Below are 23,580 nucleotides of genomic sequence, written 5' to 3'. Positions count from 1 at the left end.
CCTGCAGCATCATCATCATCATCATCGCCGCCTGCAGCATCATCATCATCATCGCCGCCTGCAGCAGCATCATCATCGCCGCCTGTAGCCGCAGCTTCATCATCGCCGCCTGTAGCCGCAGCTTCATCCACGCCTGCAGCCGTCTCGCTGCCCTCAGGTTCCGCAGCCGTCTCGCTGCCCTCAGGTTCCGCAGCCGCCTCGCTGCCCTCAGGTTCCGCAGCCGCCTCGCTGCCCTCAGGTTCCGCAGCCGCCTCGCTGCCCTCAGGTTCCGCAGCCGCCTCGCTGCCCTCAGGTTCCGCAGCCGCTCCGCCTACGCCTGGTCCAGCTTCAGCCTCTGTTTCGCCTTCGTCTGGCCCAGCTTCTGCTCCGCCTTCGTCTGGCCCAGCTCGTCCTGTTCCGCCTCGCCTCTGCCGGCCGCTTTCCAGGCCTCTAAGTTTGCATCATGGCCATCGAGGACGACCTCCGGACAGGGTTCGTCGCCGCAGCTGGCATCGCGGCCGACCTCCGGACCTGCTCAGTGGCCGCCGCTGGCATCGCGGCCGACCTCCGGACCTGCTCAGTGGCCGCCGCTGGCATCGCGGCCGACCTCCGGACCTGCTCAGTGGCCGCCACTACCTTCCAAGTGGTTGGCCTCCTGATTCGTTTCGCCGCCGCCGTTGCCGGATGCACGGTCGGCCTCCAGAAGTGTTTGCCTATCGTCGCTGTTGCTGTGTGCATGGCCGGCCCCCTGAACTGTTTTGGCTTTTGTGTCGTCGGCCTCCGGGCCGGCCTCCTGAACTGTTGAGCGATGGGCTTTTGTGTCGTCGGCCTCCGGGCCGGCCTCCGGATCTAGGTGTTTTGATGTCTTGACGCCTATTCTGTTTGGGACTGTTCTGTGCTCCTGTGCCCTTTTTGTTTTGGACTTGGTCCCTCCGTCCTGGACCCCCGCCGCCCGCCCTGGTTGGGTTGTTTTTGGTTTTTCTGTGTCTCTGGTTTTCGGGTTTGGGCTGTCTGGAGCCAGCCCTTAGAGGGGGGGTACTGTTACGGTCCTGAGTCTGTGGACTCAGTGTTTTTCTGTTTGTATTAGTTTTCCTTGATTTCATGATGTGTTTTGATTTCTGTCGTTAGTATCCCTAGTTCCTTGGCATTTCTTGTGTTCTAGTTCTTAAGTTGTGGTTCTGTTACTTCTGTTCAGTTTCCTGTTTTACTTTGAAAGTCTGTGTACTATGTCAGTGTGTTGAGTTTTGCCTCCCCTTGTCTTGTGATGTCTGAGTCCCAGCTGTGCTCTCCTCCTGTTTCACATTCCCTAATTACCTCAGTATGTATTTAAGCCCTGTGTTTTTCCCTGCCTGTTGTTGCGTCCTCCACGTTTGTTGTGTGTGTATTCATTGTCGTCTACCGTCAGCATCTCCAGTTTAGTTAGTTTAAGTTGTTGTTTATGTATTGCCAAGCGTGGCCTCACCAGCAAATAAAGCTGCCGTTTAAGTTAAACGTTTTGTCTCCGAGTCCTGCACGTGGGTCCAGCCACTGACAGCCACACAGCTCACCGTGACAGAATCACAGTAGAAGCAGGTAGGGGTTCTCTGCCATTTTTGTTTCAACTGTTTTCTCCTGTTTTGTGGCTAGTCAGCGAGCACAGCCAATGTATTTTTGTTTTCTGATAGAGAGATCTTGGTTTGTTTCTAGTTAGAAAGGGGGTTTTGTTTGTTGTTTTGGCCTTGGAGACCCTGACGAACAGAGCTTCCCTGTGTTCATTCTTGCTTGACTAGTTCTGTGAAATAAATCATGTTTTAATGACATCTACCTTGTGGCAGTTTGTTTCCTTTTTCGCTTTGTGTTACCCCCCCACCCCAGATAATACTTTGATTATAAGTGGGGTGTAGCAGCCTCTCAGCGGCTTTCTTAATGGGGGTTGTCCCTACAGCTTTCAACCTGACAGAGAGCGCCCTGAAAGAAGAGCTGCTGTCCCTTCCTGAGAAGAAGATCCTGTGACTGCTTCATGTGAAGCACACATTGTTTGACTTCATGGAGTGGTCCCAACAGGCTGGGATATGGTAACCTATTCTCTTCAGGTTGTAAATTAATCCTGAGTGTACGAGGAAGGGAAGCCTCTGATGGTTTATTGTTCTGTACCATGATACCAGTTTTTGTGGCTCCAAAGCAGAATCCAGAGAGAAGAGACCGGTTTATAATAGAATCCAAGCTCTAATAAAAAGTAAACAATGGGTAAGAAGTGTTAAGGAATACTGCTGACTAAACTATCAAAATAAGAGCATAGTAACATGATTGGTTAAATATGTCTGAGTGGCTGTTCAAATACCTAAAATTTCTAACATCTATGTGTGAAATGCTGGTTGTTTATTTCAGGAATCCAAAACAGAAATTCAGGCTAGTTTCCTTAGTTCTATTCATTTAAGTGGTGAATAAAGATAAGATAAAGATAACTGTTTAAACTGATGTCTGAATTTCTGGAAACATGTTTATTAAGTGAAAAAAGTGAAAAGATTATTAATGTTAATAAGTGAGCAACAAAATGGCCTCCGTACCAGAAAGGAATACGTTCAACAAAACCACCACACTCCCACTAAAAATAGCTACACAAGGTTTAGTTTTGCTTTGAATTACACTGGTGGCTGAAGATGTACTTCTGGCCTTCAATCCCAGGCCTAAAGTCACCACAGTCAGAGTAATTAGCCTGGCTACAAACAGGAAAAGGTCGTGAATCAGAAGAACAAGTGGCCAAGCAAATATAAATCTTGCATCTTCCTGAGAAACGCTTTTCACCTTGACAGGCCAGAATCTGGAGTCGCTGGTCTGGCCTGATACCCTGATTGTTGTGTTCTCTGAGTTGCGTTATGCGAATGATGAGAAGAGGTGAGTCTTACTTTGTGGGTTTATTCTCCGAAAACTGTTCGAATAAAAACAAATTTGGTACAGCAATTTCATATGACTGGGCTTCTGCATGCACACCTTTAAGGGAAAAAGAAGAATGGCGGATCACATGAGAAACGACCTGCATGCACCTATGATCTAACCTACGATCAGCAAATTATCATGTTACAATAAAGTGCTGTACTCGACAGGAAAACAACACTAGTGATGGCCCGTTTGAAGCTGAAGTTCTGGTGCATGTGTCAAAAAAATCAACAGACTGCTTCAGAAATACTGTGCTGAGGCTTGGTGTGTCTGAACAGAGTCACATGATCTATGATGTACAACACTTCATTTGGCACGTCACGGCTCAGTACCTGATTCAATGGTTATATTTTTGCCCACTAGATGTCACCAAAGATAACTGTGTTGAAAAGCTTCCAGTAATGAACCGTTTCAGTACAAGCTTCGGTGCTTCAGAAAGCTTCATTTGGCCATCGCTAGTTCCCACTAAAAACGTCTAACAAAACTGTGAGACAAAATGCATAAGCGGAACAAGCAATGTTTGAATAACTTTGGATTACTTTAACTGTGTTTAATTGCTCTGTAACCGGGAATGCTATAAACTCTCCCCAGCAGGGCCTCTAGGCGACTGAGGAGAATAGTGCGGAACTACAGTAAGCGACTCCATGGGAAGTCGAAGGTCACACAATGAGGAGACTGTGCAGCCCACCACAGTCTTTTCAAATTAACTATTTACAAATCTTCATATATAAACACCAGCTCAGTCAAGGCCCTGCCAGACATAGATGCAAGGACTGAAATGAAGCAAACCACTATGGTTGGCCCGCAAGACGCTAGGCCAACTGTGGAGACGAAGGCTCCCGCTGAGAGCCACCCAGGTACTGGGTTGGCTGCCATGGAAGGGCAGTAAACCTTAGTGAAGGTCAATGCAGATGATAACATTGCCCCTCCACTAGGCCCTGAGGTGGAAACACTCTGGGTCAATTTGGCCCGCACTCCAGAAGGGAGGGCAACATCCGAAGTGACATAAGCCTGCCAAATGACCTCCTCGACCCAGCAGGACAACCTGGATTTATATTCACAATAGTGATGATGATATCTTCTGTGATTACATGTCTCTTGATATTGTTTTTCACCGTCTCCTCCTACTGCGGACTTTCTATTCAGTTAATCTTATCAGAGATGATAATATATCAATATTTTCATCTCAAATAATTACTGTTTTTTGTATAAGTGATTCTAAAATTGACAGGAGGTGACACAGAATTTCTCAAAGTTAAAATAAACTAAAAGAAACTAAACTTTTAGTTTAGTCCCCCCCACCATACTGGTTGATCATTAGAAATTTTAGAAATAGTTAGACTGAACTTTTAAAACAATATTCTCCTTTTTCACTTCATATACCACATACACAATACATACATTAAATTATTTAATGTCTAATATTCACAATGTATATAGACTATATTTAGTAATATATAGTCTGGTATGGTGTCAGGATTCCAATTTTGGGTGAGCCAGTGAATGAACAAAGTAGTAATTTAGTTACAGAGGAAAAAAAATAGCAAAGTCTTTAATGAGTTTTGTAATTACTACAAATATGAGCTGTCTAATTTCAGTGCATTCAACTTGGAGCGATCAGTGTTCTTATGCATACAATATTTCTCCGGCATTGACATCACTTCTCATAAAAACAGAGGTTTAGGCAGTTTGATGCCTTAGGTATGTTAGCACAATGCCACAGTCTTCCCAGGAGTGGACTTTCCACCAAATTCACCCCCAAGGTCAAACTATAAAATGCTCAGAGCAACTGCAGAAAAAGCTCAGACTCTTAACGCCTCAATTAGTGTTAAATGATAAAGATACAATTAAGGGAAAAACATTAACTAAATATGGCCCATTAAGGGCTGCCAGGAGAAAACCTCGTCTCCTGCGTAAGTAAACCTATTGTATGAAGCCCAGTTTTAAGTTTCTTGAAAAGGTTCACCTTACATTTGTTTACCATCATATCAAACATGTTTTTGTTTGCGTGCGATTTAGAATTTATTTAGATTTTGATGTGATTTAGAAAAGCAAAACTACACCCATAAACACTCACAAACCACATGGCTGATGAAGCTGTTTGATTTGGATACACATAAATAATTGTCAGCACATCATTTGAATTTTTTGCAGCGTTCATTTTAATGGACAACAGCACTGCATGTGCAGATACATTATTAAATCAAATGAATGTAGAATATTACTCACTCTAGGATTACAGATACACATAAAGTTCTGTTGTGGAGTACATATAGGTGGTTGGGCTATGATACTCTGCCAGCCTGGCCACACTCCACAGCTTACATACAAAACAGCTGTGCAGAATAGTTTATTGATGAAGCGATTCATAATGTGTTAATTCATCATTGTCACATGGTTTTACTTGAATGCAAATAAACTTTATTTGAATTATATTTGGAGAGATAGAGTGGGATGGAGTCCAGCTCTAACTTGTTTTGAGCAAATATCACATGAACGGGAGTCACAAGGGAGGCGAGAAGAGAAGAGCATCATAAGGTTGGTGTTCCTTTGATTTTTATCAAATGACATTACAAAAACAATATTTATTTTTAATTGCTCTATATTTTTTTATTCTGCAGTTTTCTGACTAACTGTGTACAACTTGTTTTATATTTTCAGAACATATTATATCATAAGGGTTTTGAGTCAATGCATGAAAAAAAACCAACTTGAAATATTTGTAGGTATCTTCTCGTTTTTCTGCTGGGATTTGTGTGGTAATATATTAGAGTTATTAATTAAATAAATTTAACAAGAAGCAAAGAAGGGCACCAGAGGAACCACAAAAGCTTTTCGTGTTTATATTCTTTAAGTTCAGCATACTGTGAAAGAAAACGAAAAACTTCTTGAGGGATATTTTAATATGCTATAAAGATATGAAGCATTACATGTTTCCTGCTACTAAGGAAAGATGCAATGCAAAACTAAGATCACAACAGAGCTGAGACAGTGACAGATGATGCCTTTATTGTGTCTGGTTCATTTGAGTATACACAACTCTGCACATCATTTAAATACTTCACATTTTTTGTCCCAATGAACGGACACAACAAACTGCAGCAGGTGGATCAAGCCCGATGTAGTGTAGTGTGTGGTAGTCAGTAAAGAAATGCATGACATGAGTGAAGATTAATGTGCTTGTGTGTGTGTTTGTTATGCATGTTTTTTCATTGCTGAACTGTTTTTGCCAGTTTGTCGTTGTCTCAGTTTGTGCTTGGCAATTGATACTCTGCTTTATTAAATACATTTTGTGAAGGAAAAAAACCAACAAAAAAAATCTAGTTACATATCAAATGGAATGAAACAAAGAGTCAATAACTAAATCTCTCTGTTTGGATTTCTTTTTTTTAACTGTGTCAAAGTTAAATTTCCCAGAAATCTAAGAGTGCAATTATTTTTTTTTCCAGATGTCTGCAAACTCATCATTCTCCTCTCAGTCCTCTTTGGATCTGCACCTTTCCTCCATCAACACCTCCATCTCTTTATACGTACTCTGTCTCATCTCTAAACCAAGCTCCTACATCTATTGTGCATTTAACATCACCACCATCTTCCTCGTCCTTCCTGTCTGCATCCTCATCCTCCAACATGGTCTCCAAGAATGGAGGAAAAAAGGCTCCACCTTCATTGAAGTACTGAGTCACTCTGACTGCTTCACCTACAACATCATCATCATGGACCTGTTTGCCGTCTTATCGTGTGTCTTCACCTATTGTGGTATCGTCATGAATAATTTAAACATATTATCCTTGCCAATGATTTTTTACTCTGTCTGCTGGTTTGGACTGATTTTCTTTCACATGCTGACTTGTGTGGAGCACTACATGGCTGCTGTTCATCCCATCACTTATCGGAGCTTAAGGAAAGAAAGAGGGGTCAGAATCAGAAATATCAGCATAGGCTGTGTTTGGCTGCTTTGCTTTGCATTAACAGGTTTCATAAGGATAGACGATATCATCCTCGCCATTGTGAATATATGTCTCGTGTCATTGTCTTTAATCATCTCCTCCTTCTGCAGCCTTTCTGTTCTCCGTGTTTTAATTCATCCAGGTCCAAGAGAAGAGAGCAGGAACAGGGACAGGGTTGACCAATCAAAGAAGAGAGCATTTTACACCATTGTGACCATACTGGGAATACTGGCATTGAAATCTTTTTGGGATCTGAATTGGTCTGTAGTGTATATTACAGGAGGACTTAATGGATGTATTTTAATGTCATGGAGTTCCTGGTTTAATATTCCCAGCAACCTCTTGTTGCCTCTGCTGTTTCTATACAGAAAGGGTAAATTTGTGTGTTGCAAGTAAAACATGGAATGAAGTTAAAGAGCACAATTTTGAAAACATTTTTTGGATCACACAAATAAAGACCAGTACAAGATGTAGAAAGGATTATTAGGCTAACATTAAGAAGAAGAAAAAACAATATTATTGATCATTTTGAGAATAAAATTGAATTTTCAGGTAAAAACATCGTGATTCTTGAATAGTTGAAACCTGGAGATTAGTTGTTTTAACACAGACTGCCACTGCTGTTATACTCTGTACAAAATGCCTTGTTTATGAGGTGAGTTAATTACATAAATTGATCAGCAGTGGTGGGACTAACAACGTTACTTTTTTCAGTAACGAGTAATCTAACTAATTACTATTCCTATCGTTACAACGGCGTTACAGTTACTAACAAGGAAACGCGGTCCCTTACTATTTTTCAAACAGACGGTTGAAGCTGTGTTCAGCTTACCGCATCTTATATCAGCTGCAGGAAGTAGCTGTAAGTAATCTGGACGCTACAGCTTTAAGCAGCTGCGCGCTCCCGCGGACGGTAATCACGATCACTGTCTAGCACAACGCCTGGAGCTCAGGGGGCAAAACAATCGAGTGCTGCTGTTTGACTGAGGAAGAATAAAGTAGTCGTGGTAAGTCAATCACATGACCACTTAAAGACAAAGCAACAAGGTGCCAGTTTTTAAATTGTGTTGATAGGCCACGTAAAACCAGAGTCATGATAAACAATATATACGCGGCGTTTTTTCCTCAATAGTTTCGCCACGTTAGCGCTAGCAAGCACTCTGCTTATGAGCAAAAAAACAAAACAAATCAGGGGAAGTTTTAGGAGTGACGGCGAGAGAGAGAGAGAGAGAGAAAGAGAGAGGGAGAGAGAGAGAGAGCAGAAAAAGAGAGCGAGCGAGTTTTGAGATGTGAGATTTGCAGCAAAAGGTGGTTCTACAAAGTATTGACTCAGGGGGATGAATAATTATGCACACCCCACTTTTCAGTTATTTATTTGTAAAAAATGTTTGGAATCATGTATGATTTCCGTTCCAATTCTCACGTGTACACCACTTTGTATTGGTCTTTCACGTGGAATTCCAATAAAACTGATTCATGTTTGTGGCTGTAATGTGACAAAATGTGGAAAAGTTCAAGTGGGCCGAATACTTTTGCAAGCCACTGTATGTGTGTCTCCCTCGAACTCTTTTACATGCTAGCGCTGCATGTCCTCGTACAAAAGTAGAAGGATCAATCCAGTGTGCCGTCATTCCGAGAAAACTTTTGTTATGGCTGGTCCAAATGTCAGCAGTCGTGGAAATATATTCCAAACTCTCGAATGTCCCTTTAAGCTCCATTTCCATGTCAGCATAACACTTATCTAAGTAAGTAGAAAACGTTTTTCGATCGGGCAGTGCTGCTTTTTTGCCACACACAGGTATTTTGTTTAATATGCACCTAAAAGACGTAGACTCTACAGTACGCAGCGGTAGCATCTCTTCCACAATGTAGCCTGCAATCATTTTCTTAAGCTCACCTTCAGACACTTTCTGTGTTGCTGAAGTAAAATCAAGTTTCGTCTGCTTAGCAGGAGTTGCCGCGGTGTTATCCATGGATGATGAACAAGGCTCACTCAGAAGGCTTTGTCTGTGCTGACGTGTCAGGCGCTTCAGCAGATTACTCGTGCTATTGACAGCGGCCGATAGTTTTTTCTCCCCAGGACATAGCTTACATATTACTGTAATGTTCTTGTCTGCTTGTTTTAGAAAAGTGAAGTGACGGGAATATTTCCATTTCATAAAACAGCCACTCGCTTCCGCCGAGTCCGACATCTTCTGCTTTAGAATATGACTATGCAGCAAACTGGCGCGAAATGACGTGCAGCTGCACTACAGCGATGTTAAAGCGGCAGAGTTTACTTCTACGTTTAGAAGATGAATTATTGAAATTAAATGATAGGTTTGTGGCTTAAACCTATTCGCTGGAACGTTGAAGACATTTTAATTACACAGCAAAGCAAGACACGAAGTAGGCAAAGTTCTTTATGTTTCTCGTGCACGGGAGAGAACTGGACAAACGCCGTTCCTTCGCTTGACCCCAGTCACTCTCGTCCGCTCCCCCGTAGCACTGCTCTTTTATTGAGGTTACATGAATATACATAGGTTCATTAACATATGACATATGTTTTGTAAGTATGTGTGTGTGTGTGTGTGTGTGTGGGGGGGGGGGGGGGGGTCAGAGTGTGACCCCATAAAGACTTCCCTAAACCTGCTGGTCTGGAAGTCCAGCAGTTCATCAAAAGCCACTTAGCCTAAAACAGACATACGTTTATCCTACCATAAAACAATACGAGAAGGTATGCCCTAGTAACGCATTACACCCAACACTGCACAGCAGTCAGTGCTTTTACTCATACAGTTTTTCTTAACATATTACTCCAGCACTGATGTCCCTTGACTGGTTCTCAGTACAAAAAAGAACTGATAATGTTAATATTTTTACGTGTATTTTTTTATATTCTTAAAGTTGCTTTCTATTTTACCTCATCAGCAAATCTCAGACATTCTGCGGGGTCTCTCAGTTATCAGGCTTGAAGGTCTTTAAGCTTAAACCAGGTGTCTTTAGTTACTGTAATGCTGCTGACGGGAGATCCATCACAGCTATTTCCAGATTGAAAAGCAAAGTTAAAACTTCTTCTTTTCCCAAATATATGTATATGCATAGGAAGCCATAGTGTAGCATTAAATTCTTGTACATTTCTTTAATGGGAAGTTGCATTGATGTGTATTATGCATGCTGTGTCCACAATTTAGAAGTGGAATATAGTCATGCAAAGAAAATAAAGTGAAATTAAAAAGAAGAAAGTTTCCACAGGTCTATGTGCAGAAAAATTAAATATATACTTACTGCTTCTACAGGAATTAAAAGGTTACATTTGCTGATAAAGTCAATCAAATGCACATCATTAACTGATCACCAGCACATGTGGCCACCTTTAGTAAAGCAGAAGTTTTAGCAGTTTGCTGGTCTGAAGCATTCAGGTGTGTTAACACAATGCCACAATCTTCCCAGGAGTGGACTTCCTGCCACATTCACCCAAGTATGAAGTGCTCAGAGGAAATGCAAAAAACATCCAAGAACAACATTTCAGACTTGATGCCTGGGCACAGGGTTGACTAAGTATAGCTTATTTGTAAGGGCTGCCAGGAGAAAACCTCTTCTCCAGATTAATTGAAACTTATTGTTTGAAGCTTTTTAAAAAGGTTATTAATATAACTTCACATTTGTTTACCATGCTTATCAAATATTTTTATACACATCATTCCTGAACTGCAGTCACAGGTGAGATTTTAATAACAGAACAGCACACATAAACTTGCAATGACGCTGCTGTTCAATTTGGATACACACAGAAAATTGTCTGCGCATCATTTTATGCAGTGCTCATCCTAATGGACAACAGCACCACAGGTGCTGATACATTCTTGAATCAAATAAACTCTTCTTACTTCTCTTACTCACTCTAGTATTAGAGATAAACATAATGTTTCGTGTGTGAAGTATGTATAGGTAGTTGGCCTATAATACTGTAATAATTTATTGATAGAGTAATTATTAATTTGTTATTTCATTGTTGTCACATGGTTTTATTTGCACACCAATTTGATTAATACTTAGATATAGAGGGGAGGAGTGTGGCTCCTTGTTTTTGAGCAAATAATCCCACAGGAACAGACAGAGAGGGAGGAGGGCCAGAAAACAAAGGTTGGTGTTGATTATTACAAAATTAAATTACATTAAACAAAGTTTATTTTCAATTCCAGTGTATGTTGTCAATTCTGCAGTTTTATGACTAACTGTGTCATAAAAAGTTGATTTATGGTTTTAAAATCATAAGATCTATTAGCACTTTGAATATGTGACAAAAACATATCAAAGCAATGTGTGTGTGTGTCCAGTTTTCAAAATGCATTGACCCAAAATCCTTTTTCATCACACACATGATACAGAACTATACAGTATGTGTTTTATAAACACTATAGGTTTTTTTTTTTTTTACTAAATCTGTACACGTTGGTTCATATTTTCAGAATATCATAAAGCTTTTGAGTCAGTGGATGAAACAAACCCTGAACGATGAGGATATACAGTCTATATTTTAAATATTCAGTGGTACCGTAATCTTATTGCAATATTATTGCATTCTCATCTTTTTGTGGTGGCTTCATATATCACACTTATTCATTAAAAGTTAACAAATAGCAAAGAAGGGCGCCAGTAGAGAAAAAACAAAGTTTAAACAAAGTTAGAGTTTTTTTCAGCAGCATATTGTGAAAGAAAATGTACTTGAAATACATGCAGATTTACATATTTCCTGCTACTGAGAAAATATGTCATGAAAAACTAAGATCACAGTAGAGCTGAGACAATGGCAAATGGTGTAGTTAATGCCTCTGGTTTATTTGAATATACAAAACACTGCACATCATTTAAATTATTTCCACTTGTTGTCCTAATGGACAAAATAAACAGCAGCAGGTGGATGAAGCCCAGTCTGGCACATCGTCATCAAACAGCCCTACAGACACAAAATGTGACAATATAAACAACCAGACTATCAGCAGTGATTTAAGTACTTTAAGACCTCTGTGAAAATCATTTACAGTATATATCACAGAATTTAAGGCCTTTATAATCACAGAGCATACAGAGAAAAGTACTAAACTGAATCAATTTCAGCTTTCATTTCTCATGATGTATATTGTATTAATAATTAAATTTCATTATCTGTATCTTTACCACACATTTGCCACACAGGTGTAGATACTGTAGGTTCAGTGAATGCTTACATTGCACTGATTAGAATATACTGGACATTCAAAGCTAAGATTCAGCGCGCTGTGTTAGAGGCTGGGATTTGATGAATTCATCATATATACAACCTTTGATCATCATTTATGTCCAGTTGAGAATGAATCTGTGCACTCACATATTAAATGAACTGAAATCAGTAGTGTGATCTCCAGTCTTGATATAAGGAATGAGAGAACTGACAGCTGTTATTTTAATCAGCCTGTCTCAGTTGTTTTAACTCTAAGTATCACAAAGTAATGTGGTAACATCTGGACTGACGAGTTTACTGTCAGCATTTTAATCGCTAGTTTAAAGGCTGTAGGTTGCAGCCATTGCTCTAACACTGTATAAATGTAACAGGGCTCATGACCTTAAAATAACGGGGCTACGTGCGGTGATGCTAGCGTTAGCCACGCTAGCAAACTGAGTTTTGACGCGCACGAACTACAAAGGAGGGTCGTGAAGCCAAAAATCCTACTGCTTAACCGCCACAGCAAAAATTATAAAGTACAGCTCTGCTATCAATTCAAAAATAAAGGAGGACAGAAAACTAAACAGCAGTGGTGTGTGTAGGGTTGCTGAATAACTCGTACTGCGTACTAGGTAGCATGACGTTACTGATAGTGAACTTTATTTGATATATAAGGTTAGTTAGTAGAGTTGCCAACCATCCCGTAAAAAATGGAATCGTCCCTCATTCAGAAAAAATATTACGCGATTCGTATTGAGCCGCAAAGGAACACAGTTTGTCCCGTACTTCAGCTAGGATGGAAAAAGACACAAAGCTGGAGTTATTCTGCGTCTTTACGCTGCACAGCTGCCTCTTCTTCTCTCACTCTCTCCCCCTCTCTCTCCTGTTCCTACTTCAATCATGAAACTGATCAATGATCAGCTGATCGGCATTTCTGACGCAAGTCCCATTTCTCTTGTTTGTTTATCACTCACTTTGCGCCAGAAAGAGGAAACCAGCGGATGTCGCGCTAAACAACAGCAGCACGTTTAAGCTTGATCAGCTGTTGTTAGAATTTGTCAAAATGCCCGGGCCGATTTTTTTGTCCCAGTCCAGCCCTGAGTACGACATGCAGTGAATTAATCTGAGAAGGTGATTAAAAAAATAAATGGTCGGGCAAATTAGCTCGCGTAGACACATTAGTTGTGCTGCTTCTTAATGACGGTATCTTCGCTAACAACCCCAACTACCAGATTCAACTTATAATTGGCTAAAATTATAACTGGTGAGAGGGACGTTGCTAGCTGTCAGTTTTTTCAAGCGATGTTGAAGTTTCCTCATTCCAACACTTCAAATGCTTCAGGAGCTGTCCGCTCAGCGCAGCATCAGCACAGTGGAAATACACGGATACATCCGTAGACTTGAGACAGAATTCACAATGTGTTTTTGGGACTTTCAGGTGTATGGACCAATGTTTTCTTTTCTGATCAAACCAGAAAGCTTCAATGAGCAGCTGCATTTGTCTCGCATTAACTGGCTGGACACAGAGAACATCGAAATGCAGCTGATTGAACTGAAAAGCTCGACTCTGTGGGGATCAAAGTTTGCAGAACTACAGACACAGCTGGAATCCATAGCTGTGCGTGTTCATGGAGCTGCATTTTCACCTGCTGGACATCACTACCTGACAAGTTTAACTGTCTTCAGAACATTGCAGAGGCCTTATTGACAGTATTTGGCTCTACATATCTGTGTGAGCAGGTTTTCTCTCACATGAGTGTCCTCAGGTAGCCGTCTGAATGCTGGACACTCGGAGACCTGTGTCTCTGAGTGGGAGACCAGAGATCACATTAACATGTGTATCTCTGTATTAACAAACATGCCTTATTGGCCCAGTTTATTTTTCTTATCATTGTTGTGAGGAGACAATAAATAGCATTTTCATTTTATGTTGTACAGTTCATTTGCTGTTATGGATAAAAAGTGTCTTTTTTTGTTTCAAAAAAGCTGATAACTATTTGCTGATAGCTGCCAACATCTGCGAACAAATATAATTCTATAAAGTTGTTCTATATAGTGTGTAACAGTTGATTATTAAATTTATTGCTAATGCAATCATATGGCACATTCGCTTCTGAGGAAATTTTAGATGGCACTCATCATCAGAAAGGTTCCTGACCCCTGGCATAAACACTGTTTGACTGATGTTTCGTTTATATTATGCTAACCATAGCTGTGTAGCTAGCCACCACATAGCACATTATTATATATCAGTTAGCCCAACTTCAGTAACCCTACACACGCCACTGCTGTTTAGTTTTCTGTCTTCATTTATGTTGGAAGCGATATCACAGGTACATGTTTTAATTTTTGCTGTAGCGGTTAAGCTGTCGGATTTTTGGTTTCACACCCTTCTTCATGGTTAGTGCACATCAAAGCTCAGTTTGTCGTTTCAGCCGACGACACGAAATACCAATATGTTGTGGCCTTGCTGGATCTGCTGTCCACCCACTGTGCGATGACCCTCCTCCGGGATCCCCCCACCCAAGGGAAATACACCGCTCTCAAGCCGCTGCTGCTGCCGCGCTACTCCCTCTCCGTCGCAAAGCGTGCTGAGAATCTCTCTGTCGGGCCTGGGTGATGGTACCGCTCTCGAGCTCATGGAGAGCTGGCTGTCCTTGTTAGGAATGGATGACAGCAGATTCCTCTTTACTCCTCTGACAGTTGCCAGCTCCAGTGCGAGCTGGCCTCACCAACTCCCCACTGCTGGCTGCGAAAGATTACCACTCACTCGCAGAAGAAGTAGACTGCATTCTCTTGGCTACCAGGAGTTTCGGCATCGAGGCGATAGTGCCCCCACTAGTTTTCCCGTTGGCCTCTGACTCATCGATGGTGGCTGCAGCACAACGATGTGGTGCCTTTGCAGGGAAATGAGCCCGCCAGCGTTCCATAGTGGCCAGGACCGCTGGCGAAAACGAAAGGCTGCTCCCAGAAAAGCCTCTCGAACTCCCGTGTTGTCTTTGCATACCTCCACAACGTATATTATTCAATGTTATATTTTTCTAAAAGAAAAATTACAAAATATTATAATGGAAGAAATTAAATACAAAATTAAAAGGAGAAAAAGTTGTATATAAAAAGGTAAATAGAGACTAAACAGACAGATTTAATTCATGTTTATTCCAATGACTTGACTTTTATTCCTTCTTTTTATTCCTGTTGTCTTAGTATTTACATTTTCTGTCTGCACAGTTGGTGTGCAGCACCCACAATTTTGTTGCACATGTATAAAAAACATTATAACAATAAAGAGCTATTCTATTTTATTCTATTCTTTTCCCCCAGATGTCTGCAAACTCATCATTCTTCACTCAGTCCTCTTTCGATCTGCACCTTTCCTCCATGAACACCTCCCTTTCTTTATACATGCACTGTATCATCTCTGAACCGAGCTCCTACATCTATCGTGCACTGAGCATCATTATCATCTTCCTCATCCTCCCCATCTGCATCCTCATCCTCCAACATGGTCTCCAAGAATGGAGGAAAAAAGGCTCCACCTTTATGGAAGTACTGAGTCACTCTGACTGCTTCAACTACAACATCGTCATCATGGACCTGTTTGCTGTCTTGGCGTGTATCTTCAGCTTTTGTGGTAGCGTCATGAAATATTTAAACATGTTATTTTGGGCATTCTTTCTTTACTCTGTCTGTTGGTTTGGACTGATTTTCTTTCACATGCTGACTTGTGTGGAGCACTACATGGCTGCTGTTCATCCCATCACTTATCTGATCTTAAGGAAAGAAAGATGGGTCAGAATCAGGAATATCAGCATAGGCTGTGTTTGGCTGCTTTGCTTTGCACTGTCAGGTTTTACAATGATAGATGATATGATCATCTCCATTGTGAATTTTTGCCTCTTGACATTGTCTATAACCGTCTCCTCCTTCTGCAGCCTTTCTGTTCTCCGTGTTTTAATTCATCCAGGCCCAAGAGAAGAGAGCAGGAACAGAGACAGGGTTGACCAATCAAAGAAGAGAGCATTTTACACCATTGTGACCATACTGGGAATACTGGTGTTGACATTTGCTTGGGATCTGAATTGGTCTGTAGTGTATATTACAGGAGGACTTAATGGATGCATGTTAATGTCATGGGATGCCCTATTTAATCTCCCCAGCAACCTCTTGTTGCCGCTGCTGTTTCTATACAGAAAGGGTAAATTTGTGTGTTGCAAGAACAACATGCAATGAATTTAAGAAGAGTGCTTTCCACTGTATTCCTGTGGGAGTGCATTTCCAAGGGGTGTTTGGGTGCTTAGCACAAAATCGGCATTAGCTCAGAGTAGGTTAATTAGATATAATTCACATGAATTGATTGTGTGAAGATTATTATTTTAATAAGGAGAGATCATTAGAAAAAAATGGACATGCTTTGTTGATGTACAGAATTTACATGGAGGTATTTGGCGCTTAGACTCTGATGGCCCGTTTCCAAACCCCAGCTGTGATAGGGAGCAGAGCAGGACCCCCTGGAGCCCAGACGCTCTTGGTGGAGATAAAGGTGGTGGCTTGAATGGAGCCCTAGTAAAAAGGAAAAGATGTCCGGTTGGGTTGCACAAAGGCATCTGCAAGGAAGAAACACAGATATGTGGCAGGAATGCTAAACGGCCTGAAGAAGGCCGTGAGAAAGATGATTGGACTAGACCAGTGATGTCACAAACAGCGTGGGAAAGTGGACGTGAAGCCTGCAGATTTAGCCGGCAACATCTGGGAGCAGACATATGTGAGACCATAGACCTTATTGAACTTACACATAAGCTTCATTGTATTTTTACTTTGCCTTCTCCTGCTTTGCTCCTGTTTAATTGCTTTAATAAAATATCCTGCATTCAAAATTCTAAATAGTGGACTTTTTCAACCCTCCGTGAAACATAAAAATCTGAGCACTAGTTTACATCTTATATGTGACTCTTACAGGTTACTCCAGCCTTCTAAAAGTAACAGACCCTCATGGCTTGCTTTTCCAAACCACTATATTAAGCCCAGTCATATTCCAAGAACACTGATCTAGAGGGGAGCTGCCGCAACGGGTGTTTGTGGTAGGATACTGGGCTTTCAAGGCTACACAGGGCTGAGTTTATATCAGAGTAGACAGCCACAGAATAGATGCAGTTAGAACTACCAAATCTCCAAACCTAATGGATCCATCCTAGCTCTGCACTGCCTGCTGGGTAATATTCATCACAGACTACACTTTTTAAACCACAGGGTTCATACTCTAGTCCTCGAAGGCCATTGTCCTGAAACTTTTACATCTGTCCCTGCTGCAACACACCTGGATAAAATTTGTAGGTCTTTAGCAAGACTATAAAACTTGACTGCATGTTGAGGTGGCAATTCAGCTATTTGATTCATGTTAGAGCACCTCAAGCGTGAATGAACATGGTGCAATAAAAGTAGATTTAGAAATACATTTTTTTAAATTGCACTTTTATTTAAATTTACGTGAGTAGGGTTAGGGGCTGCCACCTCGGACTGCAGTTGCTAATGACCTACAAATTTTATTCAGGTGTGTTACGGCAAGGACAGATGTTAAAGTTTCAGGACACCACTCCTCTTTTAAAGAGCTCTTTGATGGGACTAAGCCCAGCTTATGAGCTGCCAGTGCTTTTCTTCTGACACCAAGAGAGCTGTGCTGCAGGTTCCTCCTATTCACTCCATCAGCATTTCATAATGTGGACAAACTTAAGGGGACTGTTAGAGCTGTACTTGATTTTCTTTAGACATGTTAGGGACCAAATGTGTAATTATTTTCACTTAAACAAAGGAGAATAACTTGGAGTTTTGTTATTGTGCAGTAGTTTTACTGCTCCAGCAGTAATACACTCTTTAGTTTGATTTAACTGACTGGTTTTTAAAAGTTTTGTGAACCTGCTCTGCATAACACTTCGGTTAATTTCTTCACGCTTTATCAACCACTTATTCACATTTGTCACCATAGTGATATCAATTTCTGGTAATTGCTGGAATGGGTGTGGTTTCCCATTACTCACCTGGTGACTCCGTGGGTGCTGGAAAATGGAGTGGGTGAATAGTGCTCAGACAATTTCTGTGTTTTTCTGGTCACTCTTGTATGACTGACCCATTAAAATGTAATATTTTCTGCCATTCATGTTTTCTGAAATATAATTAGCACCCTTCAAAGGCAAGTGGTTGTCAGAGTGGACTCTGTTGAAACGCATCACAGGAAAGAGCTCCTCAGCTTAGCCTGTCAGCAGCTTTCGTAAATGGAGGACACCCAGAAAGAAGAGCTGCAGTCCCTTTCCAGGAAGAAGATCCTATGTCTACTTCACAGGAAGCAGTTTAAAGGACGACTTCATGGTTTGGTGCCATAGGATGTTTATGAATGGAGTCCAACAGGGTGGGATACGGTCACCTGTTCTCTTCAGGTTGTAAATGAATCCTGGGAGGAGCGGGGGGAGAGCCTCTGATGGTTTATTGTTCTGTGCCATGACACCAGTGTTTGCAACTGCAAAGCAGAATCCAGAGAGAAGAGACCGGTTTACAGATTTTATTTACAGGAATCAAGATCTTCATAGCGCTTGAGCTGTATTAAAAAGCAAAAAACAGGTAAGAAGTGTTAAGAAACAGGGCCGAGGTTCTGCTGACTAAACTATCAAAATAAGAGCATGCTGACATGATTAGTTAAATATGTTTCAGTGGCTGTTCAAATACCTGCAACTCCTAATATCTGTGTGTGGAATGCTGGTTGTTTATTTCAGGAATCCAAAAGACAAATTCTGTCTGGTTTCCTCCGTGTTGTTTATTTGAGTTGTGAATAAAAATAAATAAAACTGTCTAAACTGATGTCTGAATATCTGGATACATGTTCGTTAAGTGCAAAGATTATTAGTAGGAAAACAAAGTGTTCTTACAGCAGTTCACCACCATTTCAGGTTTTTTACTAGTTATGCAGCAACCTAATTTTAAAAGATGATTCCTTTATTACTGGCACCCAACCAGTTTAACTGGTTTCTACAGGATGTCAGTTTGGAAGATGTTCCTTTTCCCGCAGCAGTCTTCCTCTCAAGGGTTGCCGGGGCAAGCCGTGGGAATTTAACAAAGGATCCAAGATGCAGTGAAGTGAGAGGGCTTTATTGACACAGAACCCGAGTGATAACAAACAAAAGGAGAGTGTGGCGATAAACCGAACATAGATATAAACTACACTGGGAAAACTAAAACCTAAACACCAAACCTGAACACGAGAGAAAGCAACTTGCAGGGAGAATTCACAGGATGACGGCAGGAGATTCACAGAAACGAAAACACCAAATAACACAGACGAACCAGCAACAGGCAGGAGAACACACAGGGCTTAAATACACACAGCAGTAATCAGGGGATGGGAGACGGAAGCACACCTGGGTGAAATCACAACTGATGAGGCAGGGGAAACGTAAACTGAACACACTCACATAAGACAAGGACCTTCAAAGTAAAACAGGAAACACACCGACTGAACACAGACTGGGGGACACCAACATAGGAACATGAAACAGAAGAGTACAAAAACCCAAGATAACCAAAACCACAGAATAATAATAAACTTAACATAAACACGGAGTCACAGACTCCGGACCATGACACTTCCAAATTGCAACACTATTCCAAGGCTTTTCATGTGAGATATTCAAAGGAAGTGTGAAATTTTCCATAGGAAAAAAAAAACATTTAGCTGAACTTAAATTTCAAACATCAGTGTTAAAAAGATTCACAGCATCATAATTAAATATTTCTCACTAAATAAGCTGAAATGAAATTAACTGAAGTTCATCGGGTCTCCTAAAAGCTGAAAGAGAGGCTGAGAAATGAGGAGACTTCAGAGGTTTTGATATATGAGCCAATGACTAGTGTCCTCAGGACTAAACACATGAAATGATCCGTATTTGTTTTCCTGCATTATAATCTGCTGATGAGTCTGCTAAACAACCAGAAAAACGTCCCTTTTGAACGTGAAGTTTCTGCAGCACCACTGAATGAGACTTTCTTTTCTAAGATTCAGAAAAGGTCTTCATGTTGGGACATGTGCAGGTGAAATATCTGAACTCAGGAATGAGAAACACTCTTATTTATGAGTGAAGCAACAGCCAAGCTCCGCCCCTCACATGACTCACCTGAGAAAAACTAGGCTGTTATTCATACATAGTAAAGAGAGACGCAGAGACGATCAGACTGAGTTCAGATCAAACTAGAAGTTTCATATGAGCTACAGGAGAGAAAACTGGAAAACTCCCACACTGCTGCTTAAAGCTGCTGACGCTCCACACACTGAATGTGAGTTTGAGAAAAACTCCTGTCTGCTGTTTTCAGCTTCACTCACAGACTCAATGGCTTCCAGATCAGAGGACGATCTCTGCTGTCCGGTGTGTCAGGAGGTCTTCAGAGATCCTGTTATTCTGTCATGTAGCCACAGCTTCTGTAAAGACTGTCTGAAGAGATGGTGGAGAAAGAAAACAACACATGAGTGTCCAGTTTGTCAGAGAAGATCTTCAGGGAATGATCCACTTGTAAACCTGGCTTTAAAGAACCTGTGTGAGTTGTTCTTAGAAGACGGAGATCAGAGAGCTTCAGAGGCTCTCTGCAGTCTGCACTATGAGAAACTCAAACTCTTCTGTCTGGACCATCAGCAGCCAGTGTGTCTCATCTGCAGAGACTCAGAAAAACACACCAACCACAGTTTCAGACCCATCGATGAAGCTGCACAACAACACAAGAAGGAACTTCAGGAAACTCTGGAGTCCTTAAAGAAGAAGTTGAAGGTTTGTGCAGAACTTCAAGTGAAGTTTGATCAAATAGCAAAACACATTAATGTCCAGGCCCGACACACAGAGAGTCAGATTAAGAAGCAGTTTAAGAAGTTTCACCAGTTTCTAGCAGAGGAAGAGGAGGACAGGCTGGCTGCACTGAGGGAGGAAGAAGAGCAGAAGAGTGGGATGATGAAGGAGAACATGGAGGCTCTAAGCAGAGAGAGAGCAGCTCTTTCAGACACAGTCAGAGCCACAGAGGAGGAGCTGAGAGCTGAAGACGTCTCATTCCTGCACAACTACAAGGCTGCAGTGGAAAGAGTCCAGTGCTGCCCCCTGCTGGATGATCCACAGCTGCCCTCAGGAGCTCTGATAGACCAGGCCAAACACCTGGCCAATCTGACCTTCAACATCTGGAACAACATGAAGGACATGGTCTCCTACACTCCTATCATTCTGGACCCAAACACTGCTCATCCAGAACTCATCCTGTCTGAGGATCTGACCAGTGTGAGACGAGGAGATGAACAACAGCTTCCTGATAATCCAGAAAGGTTTGATCGGTTCTACTCTGTCCTGGGCTCTGAAGGCTTTGACTGTGGTAATCACAGCTGGGATGTTGAGGTTGAATACAGCACATGGTGGAACCTGGGTGTGTTTGCAGAGTCTGAGAATAGGAAGGGAGACAGATTGTCTGGATTATGGAGAATAAGGTTCTATGAAGGTAAATATTACGCATGGTCACCATCAGCTGCAGACACTGCTCTCTCAGTACAGAAGACGTTTCAGAGGATCAGAGTGAATCTGGACTGTAACAGAGGAAAGCTGTCGTTCTCTGATCCTGATACTAACACACACATACACACCTTCACACACAATTTCACTGACAGGATGTTTCCATTCATTAACACTGTGGTTGGTAAATTGAAGGTTCTGCTATAGAAGGTATCAGTGTAAATTAATTCATTATAATTATATTTTAATGTTGTTACAAACCTGTTAAACTGCAGCTGTCCTCCTGCTGCCTTATTGTTCCAAAGATCTTTATTACTCACACTGTTCTCACTCTTTCTTTGTTTCTGCCGTCCACTTTTTCACCTGGAAAATCATTTTACTGTTTCTCATTGAATGATCCCCAAACTACATTTAAAATTTCATCAAGTTTCTAATCTGTGATGATGTCAGAAGTTAGAAAGCTATCTGACCAACCAGCAGCACACTGTTTATTTTATTGGCAGTTTTTTGAATACATGTAATGTTTATGGGCAATGTGAATACAAAATTACATTTATAACCTTGATGATGGAACTAAAGTATAAGGAGAGATAGGATATATAGAACTTTATTAAATAGAATTACACTGGAGAAGAAATAATGTTTCTAGAATGATGCATTGTGATATGTAAACTGTGTCCAATATAAACTTTGATTATTGTTTCTCTGTAATTAATATTTCTGAATACTGGATTGCCATAATCACATGATTAACTCTGTCTTTTCTTTGTTTTGTCTTTGGAATCATTTTTATGAATGATTTTTTAAAAAAACTAATAAAAACAAACATTAACAATCAACAAACAATTCATGATGAAAAGATCCTTTTTCTGAAAAATCAAGCCGCTGTACTGAGAAAAACTAACCAGGCTAAACACATTTATGTGAAGTTTGTCTCCATGGATGATCACAGGACCATCAGAACAAAATGAACATGTGTGAAGAACACAAGAAATACTTCTCCCTTTCAGCGTGACAGGAAAACAGGAACAATTAAACAGATTTCAGACACAATAACCAACTGTGACCTCAAGATGGCACCAGCTGATCTGAGATGCTTTATTGCACAGAACACTGCTGCTCTGAGAAGTCATCGGAGACTGCCTTGTGTTTTCTGACAACTCCCAGATGAATGCAGATGAACATTAAAGTGTAAGATGGAGTTATGCCACATGTACTATACAAGAAATAACTTATCCTCAATGCAGAAGATCCACACGGACGCCTGATCAGAGCCTCTAGCATTAGCAACTTATTTAAAGCATTTATTATAACTGATTTATCTGTAACTGTTCTGCAAGTTCACCAGCTTATCTTATCTTTGTTTTGTTTTGCCACATTAAATGACTTCAGCCTTACACCAAGAGGGCAGGGCGGATTGATCCAAATATCAATAGTATCAATCTTGAAAGGGGATTTGTGAAACGGAAAAAAAGGCTGTTTGAAGGAAATGAAAGCAAGAGAGCTGTTTAAATAAAATTAAGACCACCGTTCTCAGCATGTCTGCATGGGCAGTGGAAAGTTCCATACATTTAAGTACTCGTAAAACTCAGAATTCAACCCCACTATAAATAAGTGGAAGACATAGTGTGCTTTAGTCCTACTCTGTCCACTGCTCTCTACACTGCGCTGTAGAGAGCACAACTGCTTGCAAGTAAAACCTTTTCTGAGACGCTGTGATCATTGCTTAAGTATTTTGATGAAAAATTCTTCTGACTGTATCAGATCCAACATTAAATGACAATGATGTATGTAGGAAGAAAATTCTTCTGATTATAAGGTGAAGTGTAGCTAATGAGCTGCCACGCCTTTTTTTTGTTAATACAACAGCTGCAGGTTGCAGCCCTTGGAATGCAGGGCGAGGTACATGTTTTAAGTTGAATAAAGCCAAATTGATTCATTAAATCCTGAATCGATTTTTAAATATAAATGTATTTTGGCATAAACGCCAGAATCTCAGGTGACCCAGTGTTTTGTGTTTGATTTA

At 41.0% G+C, this 23,580-nt stretch overlaps 1 protein-coding gene and 1 long non-coding RNA gene across 2 annotated transcripts; one reads left to right on the top strand and one right to left on the bottom strand.

Annotated features, from left to right (window-relative positions):
• Nucleotides 1–16,281: 16,281 nt before the first annotated feature.
• On the bottom strand, nucleotides 16,282–19,552 carry LOC112843741 (uncharacterized). Its single transcript, XR_003216215.1, has 3 exons — nucleotides 18,948–19,552; nucleotides 18,066–18,541; nucleotides 16,282–16,637 (listed from the first exon to the last, which is right to left on the bottom strand). It is a non-coding gene; the product is annotated as an uncharacterized LOC112843741 (long non-coding RNA).
• Nucleotides 19,553–20,212: 660 nt separating this feature from the next.
• Nucleotides 20,213–22,274, top strand: LOC100700390 (nuclear factor 7, brain). The gene has a single exon (XM_005455843.4). It carries the CDS (start codon nucleotides 20,277–20,279, stop codon nucleotides 21,759–21,761), a length of 1,485 nt encoding a protein of 494 aa, XP_005455900.1. The 5' UTR covers nucleotides 20,213–20,276; the 3' UTR covers nucleotides 21,762–22,274.
• The last annotated feature ends 1,306 nt before the right edge of the window (nucleotides 22,275–23,580 follow it).

Source organism: Oreochromis niloticus, linkage group LG3 (assembly GCF_001858045.2).
Source record: "Oreochromis niloticus isolate F11D_XX linkage group LG3, O_niloticus_UMD_NMBU, whole genome shotgun sequence".
In the NCBI taxonomy this organism is placed as follows: domain Eukaryota; kingdom Metazoa; phylum Chordata; class Actinopteri; order Cichliformes; family Cichlidae; genus Oreochromis; species Oreochromis niloticus.
Note: the sequence above shows the minus strand (reverse complement) of the source record. Positions and strands in the feature narration are given on the sequence as shown.

Coding starts and splice junctions, on each gene's coding strand:
- LOC100700390 (XM_005455843.4), top strand. CDS start 20,277: ATGAGCTACAGGAGAGAAAACTGGAAAACTCCCACACTGCTGCTTAAA.